This window comes from Carassius carassius, chromosome 47 (genome assembly GCF_963082965.1).
Source record: "Carassius carassius chromosome 47, fCarCar2.1, whole genome shotgun sequence".
In the NCBI taxonomy this organism is placed as follows: domain Eukaryota; kingdom Metazoa; phylum Chordata; class Actinopteri; order Cypriniformes; family Cyprinidae; genus Carassius; species Carassius carassius.
The window spans coordinates 11,979,011-11,999,251 of NC_081801.1; the positions used below are offsets into that span (position 1 = coordinate 11,979,011).

At 37.6% G+C, this 20,241-nt stretch overlaps 1 protein-coding gene across 1 annotated transcript; it reads right to left on the minus strand.

Moving 5' to 3' along the window:
- Window positions 1-3,855: 3,855 nt before the first annotated feature.
- On the minus strand, window positions 3,856-18,358 carry LOC132130209 (dihydrolipoyllysine-residue acetyltransferase component of pyruvate dehydrogenase complex, mitochondrial-like). The gene is made up of 14 exons (XM_059541903.1): window positions 17,913-18,358; window positions 15,362-15,463; window positions 15,005-15,129; window positions 14,505-14,664; window positions 14,225-14,351; window positions 13,361-13,536; window positions 9,882-10,035; window positions 9,165-9,232; window positions 6,162-6,302; window positions 5,935-6,042; window positions 5,723-5,841; window positions 5,434-5,596; window positions 5,065-5,201; window positions 3,856-4,953 (listed from the first exon to the last, which is right to left on the minus strand). Exons 1-14 carry the CDS (start codon window positions 18,183-18,185, stop codon window positions 4,824-4,826), a joined length of 1,983 nt encoding a protein of 660 aa, XP_059397886.1. The 5' UTR covers window positions 18,186-18,358; the 3' UTR covers window positions 3,856-4,823.
- Window positions 18,359-20,241: the final 1,883 nt, after the last annotated feature.

Genomic DNA, 20,241 nt, shown 5'->3' on the forward strand with positions numbered 1-20,241 from the left:
CGAGAAAACTGCCGAGAATCATGCCTAAAAACTGTTGTGTTGTTAGTTGCACAAACAACAGCGTAAATAGGAGTGAGCTCTCATTTTATATGATACCTAGCAAGGCAACTGAGCCAGAAAGGAGAGAGAAATGGCTCCAGCTGTGCCACTGACAGACTGAGCTCATTACAGCCATTGTGTAACACAGTGCTTTGAATAAACATCTTTTTTTTTCTAAATGAACAGTTAATGTAATCGATGCTTGATGGGTATTTAAACATGACTGCAAGTGTAGGACACATGGTATGTACACATGGTGTTCATACCAGGGGATTTGATGAGGTAATTGTATATGTCTGGATACTCGAGCCTGGGCCATGCCTTTGGGTTGTTCTCCCAGGACTCAGCTGGATGTCGATAGGGACAAGATTGTAACGTTAAACCTACAAGCGACAGCTTTCTGTGGTACCTGGTCAATGCAGGCGCAAGTAGACTTTCTATATATTGATAAGACATTCTTTAATAGAAGAAAGAAGATCTGTATTTGTATAGCTGCTAGCGCCTTTCACATACATATAACTTTAGCTAACGTTAGTCACAAAGCGCTTTACATGAGTGTTTTATTACATTCACTTCACTTCTCACCACCGACATACATTCGCATACACAGATATCATTCATCATTAATACAAAGTAGTCCGTTAGTATCCATAACTGACATAATCCACAACAAAACTTATGTGAATAGATACCTTTTTGATTTTCCTCGGGCTTTGCCTTGATTGCCTTCGGTTTGTTTTACCCTTCAAACACGGCGGCGACTTGTTGCTATGCAGGTCACATGATTTGTGACGTAACGCCGACCAAGAGAATGGGGAAATGCGTGCCTAAAATGAACAAGGTATTTTTAGGTAAAAAAAAATTGCTCATTTTTGACCATAAAACACGTTTTATTAATAGGTATAACATTTCTAATATTGCATTTTAAATTATATAAAATATGTAAAATTTTAATAGTATACAACACCATCTTTCAATCTACACCAAACAAAATTATGAAACACAACATAGGTTTGAAACACAATATGGGGGTTGTTTTTACCCCCATATTTCATGAGCTGAACTCAAAGATCTAAGACTTTTTCCATGTACCCAAAAGACCTATTTCTCTCAAATATTGTTCACAAATCTGTCTAAATCTGTGTTAGTGAGCAATTCTCCTTTGTCGAGATAATCCATCCTCCTCACAGGTGTGGCATATCAAGATGCTGATTAGACAGCATAATTACTGCACAGGTGTGCTTTAGGCTGGCCACAATAAAAGGCCTCTATAAAATGTGCAGTTTTACTGTATTGAGGGTTCCAGGGGGGTGTGACCACCATTTGCGTCACGCAGTGCAACACATCTTATTCTGTCCTCAGTGTGTGTGACTGTACACAAATCGACAGATAGCTAACAGGCTTCAAGAGAAAGTCAGAGACTGGAGTAAAGTTCAAGGCTCTTTACTTTTGTCTTAATTCTCATGAAGGAATCTTTGTAAAACTGAAACGATACATAAAGATAGCACCAATCACTGAATGCTGTCCAAACACGTCATACATTAACAGACATAAAATAATATACCTTTAAGCTACAAAGTTGTAACACATATATTACATTCAGCTAATATGCTTATAACTGTAAAAAACTTAGTAAATATAGTATGTGCAGCTCAACAGCTAAACTAACAAACTATTGACGACCTCTTCACTGAAAGGCTATACAATAGCAGTTTTCATGTGTAAACAAATAAATATTCAAGAACATTGCAGAAAGTTTTACATGACATATGTATCAACGTAATTAACTATAAACTCAAATACAACTTACAAGCGATGCTTTCTCAAGGCACAAACACAAGATGAAGACAGGATTAGATGACTAGAGCTGCAAGTGGACCGCATGGAATATAACTACTGATGAATTTCTTGATCTGACTGCATCATGTGATAAAATCAATCAATGAAAGCAATGTAAGAATTATATATGAACACAATGAATTACTCCTAGATGACCACTAGGGGGAGAAAGAAACAAACTAAATGCAAAGTATTCTTACAGAACATGACACATCTCCTTCGGATAGAGTTGATCATGTTGTTAATTGTGGCCTGAAATGACTGAATCCTGAATCGACGCAGCTGACACTGTGGGAAGGTGTACTGTCAATCTGAGGTGGAAAAGGTCTGTGCAATCTAGAACTTTTATTTTTATAGCTTTTTAAATGTAGCAATGCCACAAATATATATTCTTGCTCTTATTTTGTATTATGAGTATGGGGGGGGGGGGGGGGGGGTGGTATTTTTATTTTGCTATTCAACATCAGACAGTTATAAATCAGTTCTCCGATGGGTTCACAGTAATAGGCAGTTTATGCGGGACCCCTGACATGGTAGCTAGATTGACCGTGCTTTTTGACTTGGCGGCTGGCTTGAACGCAGTCCATAAAAGGCCACTCTAAAATGCGCAGTTTTATCAATGCCACAGCTGTCAGAAATTTTGAGGGAGTGTGCAATTTGCATGCTGACTGCAGGAATGTCCACCAGAGCTGTTGCCCGTGAATTGAAGGTTAATTTCTCTATCAAAAGCTGTCTTCAAAGGCGTTTCAGAGAATTTGGCAGTACATCCAACCGGCCTCACAACCGCAGACCACGTGTAACCACACCAGCCCAGGACCTCCACATCCAGAATCTTCACCTCCAAGAGCGTCTGAGACCAGCCACCCGGACAGCTGCTGCAACAATCAGTTTGCATAACCAAAGAAATTCTGCACAAACTGTCAGAAACCGTCTCAGGGAAGCTCATCTGCATGCTTGTCCTCCTCATCGGGGTTTCCTCCTGACTGCAGTTCGTCATTGTAACAGACTTGAGTTGGCAAATGCTCAGATTCAAAGGCGTCTGGCACTTTGGAGAGGTGTTCTCTTCACAGATGAATCCTGGTTTTCACTGTACAGGGCAGATGGCAGACAGTGTGTATGTTGTCGTGTGAGCGGTTTGCTGATGTCAGCGTTGTGGATTGAGTGGCCCCTGGTGACGGTGGGGTTATGGTATGGGCAGGCATATGTTATGGACAACGAACAGGTGCATTTTATTGACGCCATTCTGAATGCACAGATATCGTGACGTGATCCTGAGGCCCATTGTTGCGCCATTCATTCACGACCATCACCTCATGTTGCAGCATGATGATGCACAGCCCTGTGTTGCAAAGATCTGTATACAATTCCTGGAAGCTGAAAACATCCCAGTTCTTGCATGGCCAGCATACTCACCGGACATGTCACCCATTGAGCATGTTTGGGATGCTCTGGATCGGCATATACAACAGCGTGTTCCAGTTCCTGCCAATATTCATCAACTTCACACAGCCATTGAAGAGGAGTGGAACAACATTTCACAGACCACAATCAACAACTAGATCAACTCTATGCGAAGGAGATGTGTTGCACTGCGTGAGGCAAATGGTGGTCACACCCCCCTGGACCCCCAATACAGTAAAACTGCACACTTTAGAGCCTAAGGCACACCTGTGCAATAATCATGCTGTCTAATCAGCATCTTGATATGCCAATTTTGTTCAGTGTAATTAAAATAATAGTGGATAACGTCAACACAGAACATCAGATAAGACGATTATACTTTCTTTATGGTATATTATATTCTCTCTATCACATTAAGTGATTATTCCTTATATAAATGAATTGAATTGTAAATATACATGATACGCTGCATGACATGGTGTAAGAGTAAGATTACACGTTCATTTTTAGGAAACGTAACAATGTGCAACATATATTTGAATGTCCATTTTGTTTATTCCCTCTCATTTATTCTTAATTTCTTTCATATTAAATATTGATGTAATAATGGTCATACTTTTTCCCTCATAGAAAAAAAATGTTTGACTCCATTTGTTCAAACGGCTCTGACTGCATGGCAAAACAGCTTTCATAAGCCATTTTTCTACATTATATAAATATATATATCCATTCTAGTGTTTTATTCCATCTGGCAACCTTTCTTTTGTTTCTCCATAGGTTTATTTATAACAGCAGTTCACCCCATGAATTATGCGTTATTCATTAAAGAATGATGTGAAAATATAACCACCATTTAAAAAAAATAAATACCAAGGTGCTACAAACAGGAGCAAAGGCACTTATGTGCTTTTCTGAATCGAAACGCTGCGAAGGACCATCACACAGGAGGAGAAACAATCATGAATACGTCAGATATTTAACTCGGAGAGTGACAGTCCAAATATATGTTTACTATGCAATAATACAGAAAATAAAAATATGCACAAAATAATGTCATAAAAAAAATTCCAATTGCAGTCGGACATTATTTGGAACACACACATGTCCAGATGTCATCATGTTTTTTTCTTATATAGAAAGGACACTCGCATTGTGCCAATGAATGTGTCATTGATACATGGAAACAATTCAAAGCTTGCAGGTATAGACCCATGAGACACAGATAGTGTTCTTTGATCTAATGGCAAACATGGACTTACAGTGCTTGTAACAATATCCTGAAGGAATATGAAAACCCTTGTCCAGCAGTATCTTCCGACACTCCAGATAATTACCTTAACTATGACTTTGGGTTGAGAAGTTACTTCAGGCTTTAGGAAGCAATGTTGTCAAATTACAATATATGAAAGGGAGTATGTGAGAGGAGAGAAAAAAATCCTGTTATAATTCCCAGGGAGAGAATATAACTAATGAGAGAGACCTCTCCAAATCTTAGAGTCCATTATTTTTTTTTTAATGGGGGGCAGGGCCCTTAAACTGCCTGCTCACAGGAGCATGGTGTACGGTTTCTCCAGGAACTTGCGAAACTCGGCCAGCCACTGTGCACCGACAGAACCGTCTACCACCCGGTGATCACAGCTCAGGGTGACCGACATCATGCTAGCCACGTCAAACCTACGAAAGACACAGAAAACAAATGCACTGACTAAAGGAACTCTTTTAAGAGCGCCATATACTTTACTAGGACTGATGGCAAATTAATGTTTCCCTACTTCCCTTGCTCACCCTTTTTCGTTGTCCGCAGGCAGCAGTCTTTTTTCTGAGCCACCCACAGCCAGAATGCAGGCTTGAGGAGGGTTAATAACAGCTGAAAAATGCTTGATGCCATTCATGCCCAGATTGGAAATAGTGAAGGTGCCACCCTAGAAAAACAAAAAATGTTTGCTTTGAAAAAACAACAAGTAATTCATTTTTGTATACAAATTACATTTTTATACCATTTTATCTATTTACACACATATTGCTGATTATATTAGTAAAATAAAAAAAACTATTTATTCAGCAAGGAAGAACTAAATTTATCAAAAGTGAACACATTTATTATGTTACAAAAATATTATTTCACCACCTAGATGGACCACCTAAAACACTCACCTGGAATTCATGCAGTAGTAGTTTACCCACTCGTGCTTTAGCAGCTAATATAGCTACATCTTTGCTGATAGTCGCAAGTCCCTTAATATGAGCATTAAATACAATGGGAGTGATTAGACCCATGGGCGTACTGACTGCAACATTGATATCCACCACATGATTTCTGTGTAGAGAGAAAAAAAAGCACTTGATTTTACTGTAATTTCAAAGTCACAGCAGTTATTTTACGTTTACTGATAATTGCACTCAAATAGTTAAGAGAAGAATTGCATTGTGGAAGTCCACTCACTGTCTGATGAATGTATCCATCCAGTAGGAGTTGGCCTCTGGCACCTTTAAACAGGCCAGAGATGAGGCCTTGATTATAAAGTCATTGACCGAGAGTTTGATGTTATCAGCTTTCAGCTCCTGATCATGAGGAAAAGGTACAGTTTCAAATTAGGACTCCTGCAATTTGGTGTTCACTATCATATCACAGCCATGTAACCTGAGATCCCTCACAGAATTAAGTTCTTTCCGGAGTTCAAGAACTTGGTCCATGTTGACATCGATAGACAAATAATAGTGAGGAATAGTTTGTTTGGACTGCGTCAACCTCTGGGCGATCACCTAGGTAGCACATCAGCAAAGAGAAAAGCAGCGAAACAGAGCATTATGGGTAACATACTGTAAAAGTCTTCACGTATGCATAGAGAATATAAAGAGGTTTCTATGGTCAGTGGACTCACTCTGCGGATGTTGCTAATGGGTATGTCCGTGAAGGTTCCTGTAGGTACAGAAGCAACAGCTGGGGCAGCTGGAGGACTGGGTTTGGGGGCAGCTGGAGGACTTGGTTTGGGGGCAGCAGGGGTTGGAGCAGCAGCTGGTGCCTGGTGGTATCAAACAGAACGTTTCATGAAAGAATGAAAATAAAATATGAAAAAGAAAAGAAGAAATGAAAATGATGAAATTACTTTTACACTGCATTTTTACTACTGTAACAGAACAAAACACGTTATGCATTTTCTGCTAGGGTTGGGTACCGAAACCCGGTACCTTAGGAACTGGTATGCACCGAACCGAATAAGAACGCAGATTTCGGTGTCTCTTAAATGCCTGAGTGATCGATTGAAATATTTGTCCTGGTTCTCCGAAATGTACACAAGAAGCACGGGCATCGCTAGGCTTTTTTAGTGGGGCTATGGAATTTAGCTCCATAAACTGTACACAAATTCACTATCGCCACAGAGTCAGTCCCCTTAAAATTCATATATAAATGGCGGCAGACCCGTCTGCTCTACGTCTTTCAGCGCGCTCTTCAATTCACAGACCGCTCAAACAGAAGCAGAGGAAACAAGGTGTGTTTATTAATAGATTGTTAGAATATCCGTATCTGTGCAGTTTTTTGTCATAAATACAGTTTACAAAAGGTCACGAGGGAGCAGTCAGTTTCTCATTTACGGAAAGGTTTTCTCTGTTCACCGCTCATTACACCACAGCTGTTTCCTCCAGTGACAATCAAGCCTTTAACACATATGAACACATAATTTAATTACACTTATTTAAATATACTTAATCTAATTATACGTGCTTTATACATACACTACTGTGCAAAAGTCTTAGTCTTAGGCAGTCTGTTGTCAGACTGCTTGTGCATTCAATAATCAAACTAGATTATAATGGCAAAATGAATGTTTGGAAATGTAAACTGATATTTCCTACTGACATACTACGGCAAAAGATATAAATTACTGGCTTAAACCCCTTTTTTGGGGTGAAAATACTAATGTGATTAAGACTTTTTGAACAGGACTGTACTTCACAAACAACATTGTTGCTACTTTATAAAGAATGACCATACAGTCATTCACAGAACTGATTAAAGACAGTGACAGACAGCACTCATTTTAACTAAATATCAGAGTGAGTGACAGATACAGTAGAAACATTATGTGTGACTTTGTATTAAATAATCACCCAGATCATGAAATACATTTATTAGCCTTAGAGTAAGGAAAACTTGGGAAAAGAGAGCATCTAAGGAGTGTGTGAATGCTATGGATTTATTTTAAATCATTTTAATGTTCTTTAATGTTATCCTTTTTAGGCTTTTTAAATTAATTAATTAATACATTTTTATAGAAGTATCGGTTCAGGCACTGTTTAGGCACCGGTACCGTTTTAAAAGTATTGAAATGGTACCGGTATCGTATAAAACCCAAACGATACCCAACCCTACTAATAACTAAGAAATCTATGGACTTGCATTTTCTAAACTGATTTTGGGGGAATTCTGCAAAAAAAATAAAAAATAAAATAAAAAAAATATGTATGTATGTATGTATGTATGTGTATAGATAGATAGATAGATAGATAGATAGATAGATAGATAGATAGATAGATAAAAAGAAAATTATTTTAAATAAATTTGACAATATACTTCATAAAAGAACATGTAAGGGGTGAGAGACAGTGCTATTTTAGTATTAATTATATACTACTAGGGCCGGGTATCGACACAAATTTCATGATTTGATTTCGATTCACAAGCTTCCAATCTGATTCAATTCAATATTGATTATTTTGCATATATATCAGAAACAGTACATGGCAAATTTTCTCAAGGAAAAAAAAAACTCAACTAATACTGTAATATATGTATGTATGTATAATGTCAGTTAGTACTACATTACTATAATATTGAAGGTTAAAATTAACAGATTTGTATACAAACACTTAAATTACACTAATATAGTTATACGAACTTTACATTACATAATTATCTTTCTACTCCAATTAGTTGTTTTGAAATATAAACATTTAACTAGTGGCTGTCATTAAAACTTGATGGATTTTTTCAAACATAATTATTAAAGAGCAGTGAAAATTATAATGAATATGTTATGTGGTTTACTTCATACATTTAGCAGAATGCCCCTATTTGGATTATATTTTTCTAGCTAACTAATGTGTTTGATGTCACCGAATATGTTTTTTTGGATGTAAATGTGACATGACATATTGTTTACAAGCTGTTATACTAAAGTCTTTCCGTGTCTTTTCTTCTGAATGAGCGATTACATGAGAGAGAATTTTGGATTTCAGTAAGTTGTACTTTTTCTTCTAGTCTTGAGATGTTAATTCGTGTTTATTTCATGCTGAAACTGCTATTATAGTAGAGGAGATGATTAGTTCGATTAGCTTCTCTTGAACTGAGGTGCTACAACGACCTGTCACCCCACATTAAACAGCATCAAAATAGTTTTCATTTTTTGAAAATTGTAATAAAATGAACAGAACTTAACATCTGAGACTTTGTTTCATATCAAAAGTAACAAAGCACAAAGCTTATTGTGATTTATGGGATGGGAGGGGCGCTACGATGTTCCATTCACTAACTGAAAACAAGCTAGACTAATCGATTCTTGGGATTTAAGAATCAATATTGTTTCATTAAAAAAACAAATTTTATATATATATCCTTCTGTATTTTTTATTTTTTTATTTAGCTTTAAATTAGGCCATTTTTTTATTAGCTTTATTTGAATGAACCATTTTTAGATAGTTTTAGATAATGATAACAACCCTGGTGAAAGGTTTTAAGAACTGTGGAATGGTGGGAATTCTGTGGACATTTGTGCAGCATTATCTCACATTTTCAACCTGGGCTTTCTCAGAAATTTCCATTCCATTATTGGAAAGGCCAAAATCAATTTTGGTGGATCTGGCCGCTTCAAAATGTAATGACTTACAGGAGTAGGCTTAAGTGGAACAAAACTGTTGACATCTTTCCAGGTGACTCTGCCATCTGGTCCAGTTCCTATGGACACAGCAATATCATATTCCCACTTCAGTCAGTCACATATAAATCACCCATAAATGATACAAGTAAAATTATATTTACTCACACTTATGCAGCTAGTGCCAGAAAGACATCTAACATGCAAAGGAAACGAACTGATAGTATTAAAGATGCAGTAGGTAACTTCTGTAAAAAATTATTTTTTACATATGTGTTAAACCTGTGATTATGTTCTGACAGTAGATTATGAGACAGATAATCTTTGAAAAAATCAAGCTCCTCCCAGTGGTCCTATTGCCATTTGCAGAAATACACCGCTCCCGGTAAGAAACAACCAATCAAAGCTGCGGTTCGTAACTTGTTTTGTGTTCAAAATTTACAAAATGTATATAATAAGCGAGTATAAATCAATTTTCCAAACAGTGTTTTTAGCCTGTCCTGAATCACTAGGGTACACCTATAATAAGTGTTTATATTCTGACTATTTTAGATTGCTTTGGGTAGGTACCACAGCGGAGTAACCCGGTACCTTTGTGATTCTTCATTGACATAAACATAGAGAAGTAGCTCCGGCTACAATGTTCTTCCGCAAGACGCAAGCAGTTCTGTTAACTGCTAGAGCGTCAAAAGTTACGGACTGCAGCTTTAAAAGTCAAAGCAATCCAACCTGTGACTTGGGCGATGTCAATTGCCTTCTCAGCAGCCAGTTTCTTGGCTAGAGGACTGGCAAACACTCTACCCTTCTCAGGAGAAGCAGGGTTGGCTAGAGCAGTGGGAGGTGCTGGGTTGGGAGCTGCTGGAGCTGGTGGTGGGGCAGCCACCTGAGAAGAGAAGTACAATTATAAGTCATGTAAGTGAAAGTCGTGACATTTGTCAAGTATGTTAACCCTTGGCAAATGTCATGTAAGTGAAACCCATACTAGGAATTGGTGCTCTTCATTTAACCCATCTAGAGCAGTGGGCAGCTATATATCCAGCACCTGGGGAGCAACTGGAGGTTCAGTGCCTTGCTTAAGGGCACTTCAGCCATGGGTATTGAGACTTGACCATAGCTGCCCCCAACATAAAGCACATACTACATTAAACTTTTGGTTAAATTGAATAGTCAAAATTCTGGATTATTAAAACAGAGATTAGAACATGTTATGTTTCTAAAATTGCAACTACGACTGACAGCAATTTGTTGTAGTCTAATATTAACATCGACTCCTGGGAAACTGCCATGGCCTGATCGCAGTACTTCAAAACACTACAAACATTTCAAAGTGACCTTTCACTTTTATTCATAGCATGAACGGTTGATATTACATTTTCAGTAAACATGACCTTGACTTTCATCACAGCTATCTTTAGGTGGCCACGTATAAAGTTTATTACACCACATGATGACCTGTTGCTCATGTCAATCAAAGTGCTGTTGCAACTGAAAGGAAAGTGGACAATAAATGACTAGGGATGCATCGATCCGATATTTGGGATCGGTATCGACTCCAATACTGGCATTATCTGTGAATCGGGTATCGTCAGACGAGACCGATACATGAAAGGTGAACCGTTTGAATCATTTCACCAAATCAGACTGAATCGTTTGAACCGGTTTGCATCTCCAATAAGCATTAATCCACAAATGATTTACTTTTTTTTAACCTGGCCAACACTCTCTCTGAGTCTAAATAAACCAATACCCTGGAATCATTTATTTACTCAAACAGTACACTGACTGAACTGCTGTGAAGAGAGAACTGAAGATGAACACGAGCTGAGCAACATGTGTGTTGAACTAACTTCTCTATGTGGACTCGGAGGGCTGTGCAGCCTGCATTGTGACTCCATGTCGTTTCAAAATCATCATTCTGCGCACAGGATGTACATAAGCCCTCTGTACCATATGTATTGGTGCCTTTAGTATTATAATACTTTTCTGCGCAATCAAAGATCATTAATAGTCTTTCTTATTCTGTCCTATCTATCACATGTTGCTGCCTTTATTACTGTGCTATACATTTAAAAGAAACATCTTTTACATTTCTATATAAATGTATATGCTTGCTTTTTCATGAATGTATTTTACAACAATACAAAGAGCAATGTGTAACATTTTACCTGATTTTAGACTTATTCACTTTTATTTGTAAATAAAATATTTCATAAGATTTTATAAAATTATTGTGCACCCGAGATTTTTCTAGAATCTAGAGTATCTTTTGCTGCTGAATTATCCACTAGCCTAGTTTATAATAGTATTTTTGTCATAGATTATGATTATTTATTTTTTCATTTGTTATCTTTCATTAAAATTAAGTTGTGTATATTTAGTAGATTTTGATTAACACAAAAGAGTGATGATCAGGTCAACACAGAAAAGTATAGAAATTCTACATTGATTTAAAAAAAAAAAAAAAAAAAACCTGTGCTGGATTGGATCGATATCAGCAGATAGTCAAAATTTTCGGTATCGGATCCGATCAGTTCTGAAAAAATTGTACTGAAAAAAATTGACTGATGTTAATGTATACTGATGTTAAAAATTCCAAATCTTTTTTTTTTTTTTTTAATATTTATTAAGTTTTCTGCAGACATATAAGAGGTGTTACAACAGATGTAAAATGAAACAAGGTGTCTGAAAGAAAAAGGAAATCAACAGAACAGTTCCACACAGCAATATAGACCCAACAACACCCCCACCCCACCCCTAAAGTCACTCGTAGCACTCACAAGTAGATTAAAAAATAATAATTCTTGACATCCCGATAAGGCCTTCAATAGTAGTCAGTACAGGGCTCCAGGTTTTATTAAATAATCTCAGCGAACCTTTAAGAGAATGTTTAATTTTTTCAAAGTGGATGCATTGCAATACCTCTTTTCCAATCGTCATGTGATTGAGGAGAAGCATGCTTCCATTTAAGGAGGTTGGCACACCTGCTCAGCAAAGTAGTAAAGGCAATGACGCAGTGCGCTGTAACTGGTATACACAAGCTTGGGGAAAGGCCGAGCAGGACAGTCAAGGAATTAGGGACAATACAATAATTGAGGGCCTGTGAGCGAGTTCAGAAAATGTCGGAACAATAATCTGATAGCACCGGGCATGACCAGAACATGTGAAGATGATCTGCTGGGGACTGTCTGCATCCAGGTGTCAATTCTGTTAGGAAACAGTTTAGCCAGTCTGGCATTAGTGAAATGAGCTCTGTGAAGCACTTAACATTGTATTGGGGCATGTCTAGCACAAATAGATGAAGAGTGAACTAAACTGAGAATGTTTTCCACTGGTCATTGGAAATGGAAATGTCAATGCCCAAATCATTCTTCCAGGTTAGCTTAAGGGAGTCAGTCGGAGAAGGGGTTAAGGAGATTATTTTACTGTAAATGGTCAAAATCAGTCGTCTTTGACCAGAGTCGAGTCGTAAGAATTGAATCAATTTCTGATTCGGGTGGATGATTGGGAAAATCGGGAAATAGCTTTTGAATAAAGTGCCTCACTTGAAAAAAAAAAAGATTAGGGTTAAATTTTGCTGATAAATAAGAGAAAGAGGAGAAGACTTTGTTTTCATATAGGTCGTTTAGAGTAGAGAGACCCTTAGCTGCCCAAATATCAAAGAAGTAATCTGAAAGGGATGGGGAAAATAAGTGATTATTTGAAATTGGCATATGAATCGATGCTCTATGTAGACCAAATTGTTTTCTGAATTAGTGCCAAATCTTAATAGTATTAATAACTATTGGATTGCTCAAGATTTTGTGTACCCCAAAGGAAAGCTGGGAGTAGATATTAGAAAGTAAATAATGAGACGATAACTCTACATGGCCCAATAGTAGTATCGAAAATTTGGCAGATTTGGGAAACTGAAGAACTGACTTCCTGGTGCGAGCTGGTCTGGGAATCCATTCAATTGCTGATCTAAATTAGAGAAAAAGGATTTATTAATGCAGACTGGAAGATGCTGGAAAAGATACAAAAACTTTGGCAGAACAACCATTTTAATAAGGTTTGCATGACCTATTTCAGAAAGGGAAAGGGAACTCCAAAAATTCTAATTCTTTTAAACAATAGCATTAGGTGTGCAAAATTAATCATAGTAATAATTACATTAAACAACAGATACAAATAAATAATTGAGGTCTTTCAGAAATGATAGAGCACTTTACCGGTGTTGGAGCAGGAGGAGGGCTTGCAGCAACCCCTGTCTCTGAATAGTCAGCAAACGCGCTAATGTCGGATTCCTTTTCCACAATGATGCAAATGGGACTGCCGAGGGGAACATCCCTGGTGCCCTCAGCAATCAATATCTTGGCCAGGTAACCCTCTTCCATTACCTCAAAACCTGAATGTCACAGGAAGAAATTACTTTACATACAGTAGTGTGGTTAATGCAAACTCTAGACATTCTACATTTCTTTAAATCTGGTTTATGAATATACATTTGTTTGTGTATGAATGTTTATTGTTTTCATATCTAAATATACACTAATGTTCAAAAGTTAAGGGTCAGCAAGTTTTTTAAAGCAATTAATACTTGGTGACAGTAAAGACATTTATAATGTTACAGCAGATTTTTATTTCCAATAAATGCTGTCCTTTTTTCTACTTATTTTCTACTTATCAGAAAATACTGAAAAAATGCATCATGATTTCCACAATACATACAATATTAAGCAGCACAACTGCTTTCAACATTAATAATAATAAATTATTATACATTTTTTTTTAGAATATGATAGACAAGCAAAAGTAAGTGCTATTATTAGATGGTTAAGTGCTGGCGAAAAAGAGGAGTCTTTAGATGTTTTTTGAAAATTAGTAAAGACTCAGCTGTTCGAATTGAGATTGACCTGTAGTATATAAATACTACTCTAACCACCACTTGATAAATTCAGAAATTATTTAATTTGCCAAAAAGATTTTAAATTCTTGCTATAAACCTATAAAAATCACCATGATTAGAAACCGTTATCAATGCATTTATTATTGCAGAATCATAAAAATGTAAGGCAAAATAATTGACAATTTACCGACTGTTGCCTTATCTGTCTCAATTTCAGCCAGCAGGTCTCCCTCATTTAGCTTCTCACCCACCTTCTTCTCCCAGCGATGCACGGTGCCCATAGTCATGGTGGGGGAGAGAGCTGGGAGAAGAATCTAAAGAAAAGCAAAACGGAATTTAATAATAGTATGTAATAATAGCTTGCTTATATGCTTAGACTGTTAGAAATTAGAAACTTAGAAATGTTTTTACGTCTGAATTAGCAATTTGGTTTGTAGTCATTTTCATATTTGGTCAACATCTCATACCTTCATGTGAGGTGGGTAGGAGCTTCCAGGAACCTGGAGCGGTGCAGGAGCAGCCGCAGGCGATGCTGGAGGGGGAGGGGCGGGGGAAGCTGCTGCAGGAGGGGCGGAGCTTGAGATTTTATCCAATGTTAAGTCCTTAAATGCAGGGATGAGGTCTGGACTAAAGGTCAAAGAATAGATGATGTATATTAGGTTGAAAATTCAAGAAAACATCAGACATACATTCTATATCACACACAGACTTTATGCTTTCATAAAAAGCCAAGATCAAGAAAATTAAACATACATCACTAAGCCCTTTTTTATGATGCACCGTTTCTCTGTGATACAACAAAATTGATAGGAAAATTCCCTCTCATCACAAGTATAAAAACTTTATTTATTTCACCATTTATTTAATCATTTTACATTATTAAGGACATAATGCAATATGTATACCACAAACAACAGATCTTATGATGATCTGTATCTTGGCACTGCAAGATAAAAATGATGCTTACTTGTCGACAGTAATACAAATGACACCTCCAATGGGCACATCTCTTGTACCCTGAGGGACTAAGATCTTGGCAAGGTAGCACTCCTCCATCATTTCAAATCCAACCGTAGCCTTGTCTGTTTCAATCTGACCAAATCAAAATCAATATGTAGAATTCAGACCTCATTAATCATTACCATCATGTCTTCACTACCACCTGAGATCTGCATTGATATTCAAAAATTCAACAGCTATCATCAATTATTACTCACTTAATTTTGTCATCAATATTAAACTATCGACTATAATTTTCAACTCTGAATACTGATGTAGCGGACTGTGGCTTTGTCTTGTGAGTAAAATCCTGAATGTGCCCCACCTCAGCAATCAAATCTCCCTCATTGATTTTGTCACCTTCCTTCTTCTCCCAGCGTGCAATAGTGCCCGTCTGCATAGTGGGGGACAAAGCAGGTAGTTCCACCTGTAATAGAATCAATTAGGATAAATAAACAGAAACTTGTGAGCATTTATCATGAATTACTATAAAGTCTTCTCATAGAATGAAATACATTACCAGTTAGAAGTGTGGAATAATTAAGAATTAGGATGACTTCTGATTAGGTTGATCATGCAACCCGGAATATTCTATCACAAGAATATTAAAATAGAAAACAGTTATTTTAAGTTGTACTATTATTCTACAAAATTATTTTTGATTGAATAATATGGGGGTAGGATTGTAGCAATATTCCAAATAAATAGTGTATGATCCAAAAATAAATGTAAAGCTATTCACAAAAGAAATAATCATATCCACAAATGAATAGAATGAGATCCACAAATATATGTTAGGAGTTTAAATTCACAAATATATAAAATTTGATTTGCTAGTAAAAAACATATTCACAAATATGTTTTTATGTCACAAGCACAATTCTGCCTGCATTCATTTGTGAATTGTTTTCTGCGCATTTGTGTTGCTCCCGTGTTGTGCTGACCAATTGTAGCACGCTCTCTCTCCAACCAATCACGTTTTGCCTTCCAACCAGGGCGGGAACAGCCCCTGAACTTGAGTCACTCGCTACCAGTCTCTTCAACGTGGCCGATCGGGAGGAGTTAAGACAGGTGAATGATGCTAATTGAACACAGTAATTAACTGAAGTTTTACCAGGTTCTTTGTAATAACTAGTGAGGCAGTTTGACAATTTACACCATGATTGAATCAGTTATTATTTGCTACCAAGCACCATTTCAAAGTCTGTTACATTTGTCGACCACATACATCAAGGGTAAGGGCTGGTATCATCAGGGTCCTGCTGCAGGTAGAAGCCTTGAAGTATCTTCCATTCCAAACTTTCACCTGAAGAATCTTGGATGGGACTTCCCATCCAGTCCAAAATGATAAGCTTTGGTAGCTGGTCTGTGGTAGCTGTGTGGACCAGTGTTAATTTCGTTAACGAAGACGACTACGAAAAATATTCGTTAACAAACTTTTTTATGTGACTAAGACGAGACGTTGACGAGCTAAAAAAATTATATCTGATGACGATATTATGACATAATTTATGCCGCGTTTTCGTTAAATAGACGAGACTGGACTATAATGTTATTTTAGGGTAACCGGACATTCAAAATGCATCCTATAGGCTATTGTCCTTTAAAATGTGCGTCCCTGTCATTGGATTGCGATCGGATAAAGGCCGTTTGCATATCTAGTCAGTATAGCCACCGCAGTGGATGGATAGACTAATAAAACACGAACTAGTGGTCTGAAACAATGGCCTCCGCACCCGAAGGGGTAGGGATAAGGTAACCAGACGTCCCGTTTTTCCCGGGAGTCACAATTTGTTGTCGATTAACTTAAAGTTAGTGAAGGCGTGATAGATGGAATCGTGCTGATAGAAGTGCTCTCTCGCGCGCACTCCACTTCCTCAGTTCTCATATACAGTGCGCGATCAGTTCTCAGCGCTCAAATACACACACAACAGTCCAAATCGTTTATCGTGTAGAGTATACCATGTAAATACAGTAGGCTATGGATTAAGTGAACGTAAACAGGTTTGTGAATATTGAACGTGTGTCAGTATTTCATGCATGCCTTCCGTCTTAAAAGGAAGGCATTCCAAATTAAATACCTATCTGTCATTCATTTTAACCAACAAAAGATGTTAAATAAATGTATACATGTTAAGTAAGACCTACAGTATCTGAAAAATGAGTTTAGTAGACGGTGGGAGGAGTCGACCTATTTGTGGATTTTTCTGCAGTGGTGACGCTAGAATTATTTTTTGTGAATAGCTCTTATTTATTTGTGGATCATAAACTATTTATTTGGAATATTGCTACAACCCTATATAGAATAAATGCATTATAACAAACTTATTTGAAGTGTACATGATCTGCATTGAAATGGTAGTTCAACAGTCATGTGGTATGCGATTGTGACATTCAGGATTCCCACAACTTCCAAATAATACATCTCCATGACTTCTGTCCAAATTTTTTATATAATTAGTTTTTTTTTAAATAAGGATTTTTATTTATAGAGACTGGACTCACAAAATGCCATTTCCAGCTGATAAAATAGTTAAGAACCGAGTATTTATGTATAATCACTATGGAAATGTGCACTTAACTATTTCTTACCTTTTCTCGGCATGAAATCTATGACTGTGCAGTTTTGAAGCTCAAGAATTGTGATTATTTTAGGTCATATGAGAAACTCTAAATGCTGTCTCGTGAGATCCATGTCAGCAAGGACCTCTGACAGCACACATAATTCATGGCATATATACTACAGCACTGCTTTAACATCTTGAAGGTGACACCAACAGGCAGTGATGCGATATACCAAAATGTTATTTTTTGGTCCACTGAAAAAAAGCAAGTAAAAAAGTGGTGGATCACATAATAACATTAGTTTATCTTACCTTCTGATGTGGAGGCAGACTGTATACTCGTATGCTTTGACTGAAACTAGCCATTCGGCTTCGCAAGCCCCATGATCCGTTACTGAGGATGCTGTTGTACTCTCGCCGACCGTGACATAAGCTCTGGATCCTGGCCGGACCGTTGGACTGGTATCGTCTGAGATGATGGCATGACACCGGACCGGATCGTTGACTAGCAGCAGCAGGACCTGGGAGGACACTGGGCCGGGTAAACCTGGCAGACGGGCGCACCTGCAACGCTAAACGCAACATTTTGAACGTGATGACAACTGTAAACTGTAAACAGACTCTGGATCTGAGTAAAGCCACTCTGGTATCAGAATATCTGACACCTCTATAAGAAGCGGCGGTCTGTTCGCCCCAAAACGTACCGAGCAACCTCACTTTCCAATGACCTCCCCACTCCAAAACATCCCACTTTACGACAGACTCGACAGTCTCCTTCGTTTCGCCCTCCGGGTGACGCATAAGGGTTGCCAGATATGTTTTTTTACATGATTTACAAAACCGCTCGTTTAAAATGTCTTAAAACTGAGAGAATTGCTATCGCATATTATAACTATAAATACGACGTACGTAACACTGACATCCTTAGTTCAGCTCAGGAGATCATAAGATTATGGTATTATACAGGGGCGAAAATCTCATCTAAATGTTGGGGGGAACAATAAACATAACATTTCTCACGAGCAAGTTTTGAAGGGGACACCAATAAAATAGGCAAAATTGTACTTAAGGATATGTGTACAGAGAGGAAAGCCTTACTATTGCATGGAGACCGTTCCATTATCATCATTCTCAAAGTTTCTTTCTGGTTCAATGAAAAAGCTGACTAAATTGACCAAAACATTCTTCAAAACAATTTTTTTTTGCAATGTTTTTGAAGTTGTTTACACAATCAAGCCACCAAAATACAATGGAATTTGAACTTAACTTCAACTTTTGTTTATTTATATAGCACCTTTAATAGCAATGTTGTTGCTTCACAGTTATAATTAAAACATGCATATAAAAACATTTGCCAAAACATGCCTAGCAAAATGAAGGCATACACACATACACCCTCACACAACTGTATAGTGTTTTCGGTATAGACGTGAAAGTGACTAATTATACCGCGAACCGGATATCACAAACTGCTTTGTTTTGAACTGTCTTACAACAGACACAGAAGAGAAGACAATGCTGATAGTCGTAGTTTTTGCTATTTTTGGACCAAAATGTATTTTCGATGCTTCAAAAAATTCTAACTGACCCTTTGATGTCACATGGACTACTTTGATAATGTTTTTCTTACCTTTCTGGACATGGACAGTATACCATACACACAGCTGAAATGGAGGGACTGAGAGCTCTCGGACTAAATCTTAAATATCTTAAACTGTGTTCCAAAAATAAACGGAGGTCTTACGGGTTTGAAACAACATGAGGGTAAGTTATTAATAACATAATTTTGCAAATTGGGCGAACTAACCCTTTAATCAGTTTTTTGTTTACAAAAAGTTACAGTCAAAGGAATTGTGATTGTCCTTTAGGTTAATAATTTGAAATAGTAAAAACAGTATGTTCAAACTTTTGACTACTTTCTTTAATAACTACATAACACAATACTTGTACTTTTACTTTCAGTACTTGAGTAGTAAATTTTCAAAAAGGCTACTTGCAATACTTAAGTACAAAAAATGTTGCTATGTGGTTGCTAGGGTACCCAGGATGGTTGATAGGGTGTTGCTATGCGGTTGCTAGGGTACCCCGAAGTGGTTGCTAGGGTGTTGCTATGCAGTTGCTAGGGTTCATAGAGTGGTTGCTAGGGTGTTGCTATGCGGTTGCTAGGGTACCCAGGATGGTTGCTAGGGTGTTGCTATGCGGTGGCTAGGGTACCCAGGATGGTTGCTAGGGTGTTGCTATGCGGTGGCTAGGGTACCCAGGATGGTTGCTAGGGTGTTGCTATGCGGTGGCTAGGGTGTTGCTATGCAGTGGCTAGGGTACCCAGGATGGTTGCTAGGGTGTTGCTATGTGGTTGCTAGGGTGTTGCTGTGCGGTTGCTAGGGTTCCCGGAGATGTTGCTAAGGTGTTGCCATGCAGTTACTAGGGTATCTAGGATGGTTGCTAGGGTGTTGCTATGCCGTTGCTAGGCTACCCTGGGTGGTTTCTAGGTTGGTTTGGATAGTTGCTAGTGTGTTGCTATGAATACTCATTATAAATACTTGGTAAATTATCAGCCCAGCCGCTCCGGGAGACGTTCAAACCATAAGACTGTATAAAAACAGGTTCAAACTAATAGCACGTAATTTATGTCTCCATGATG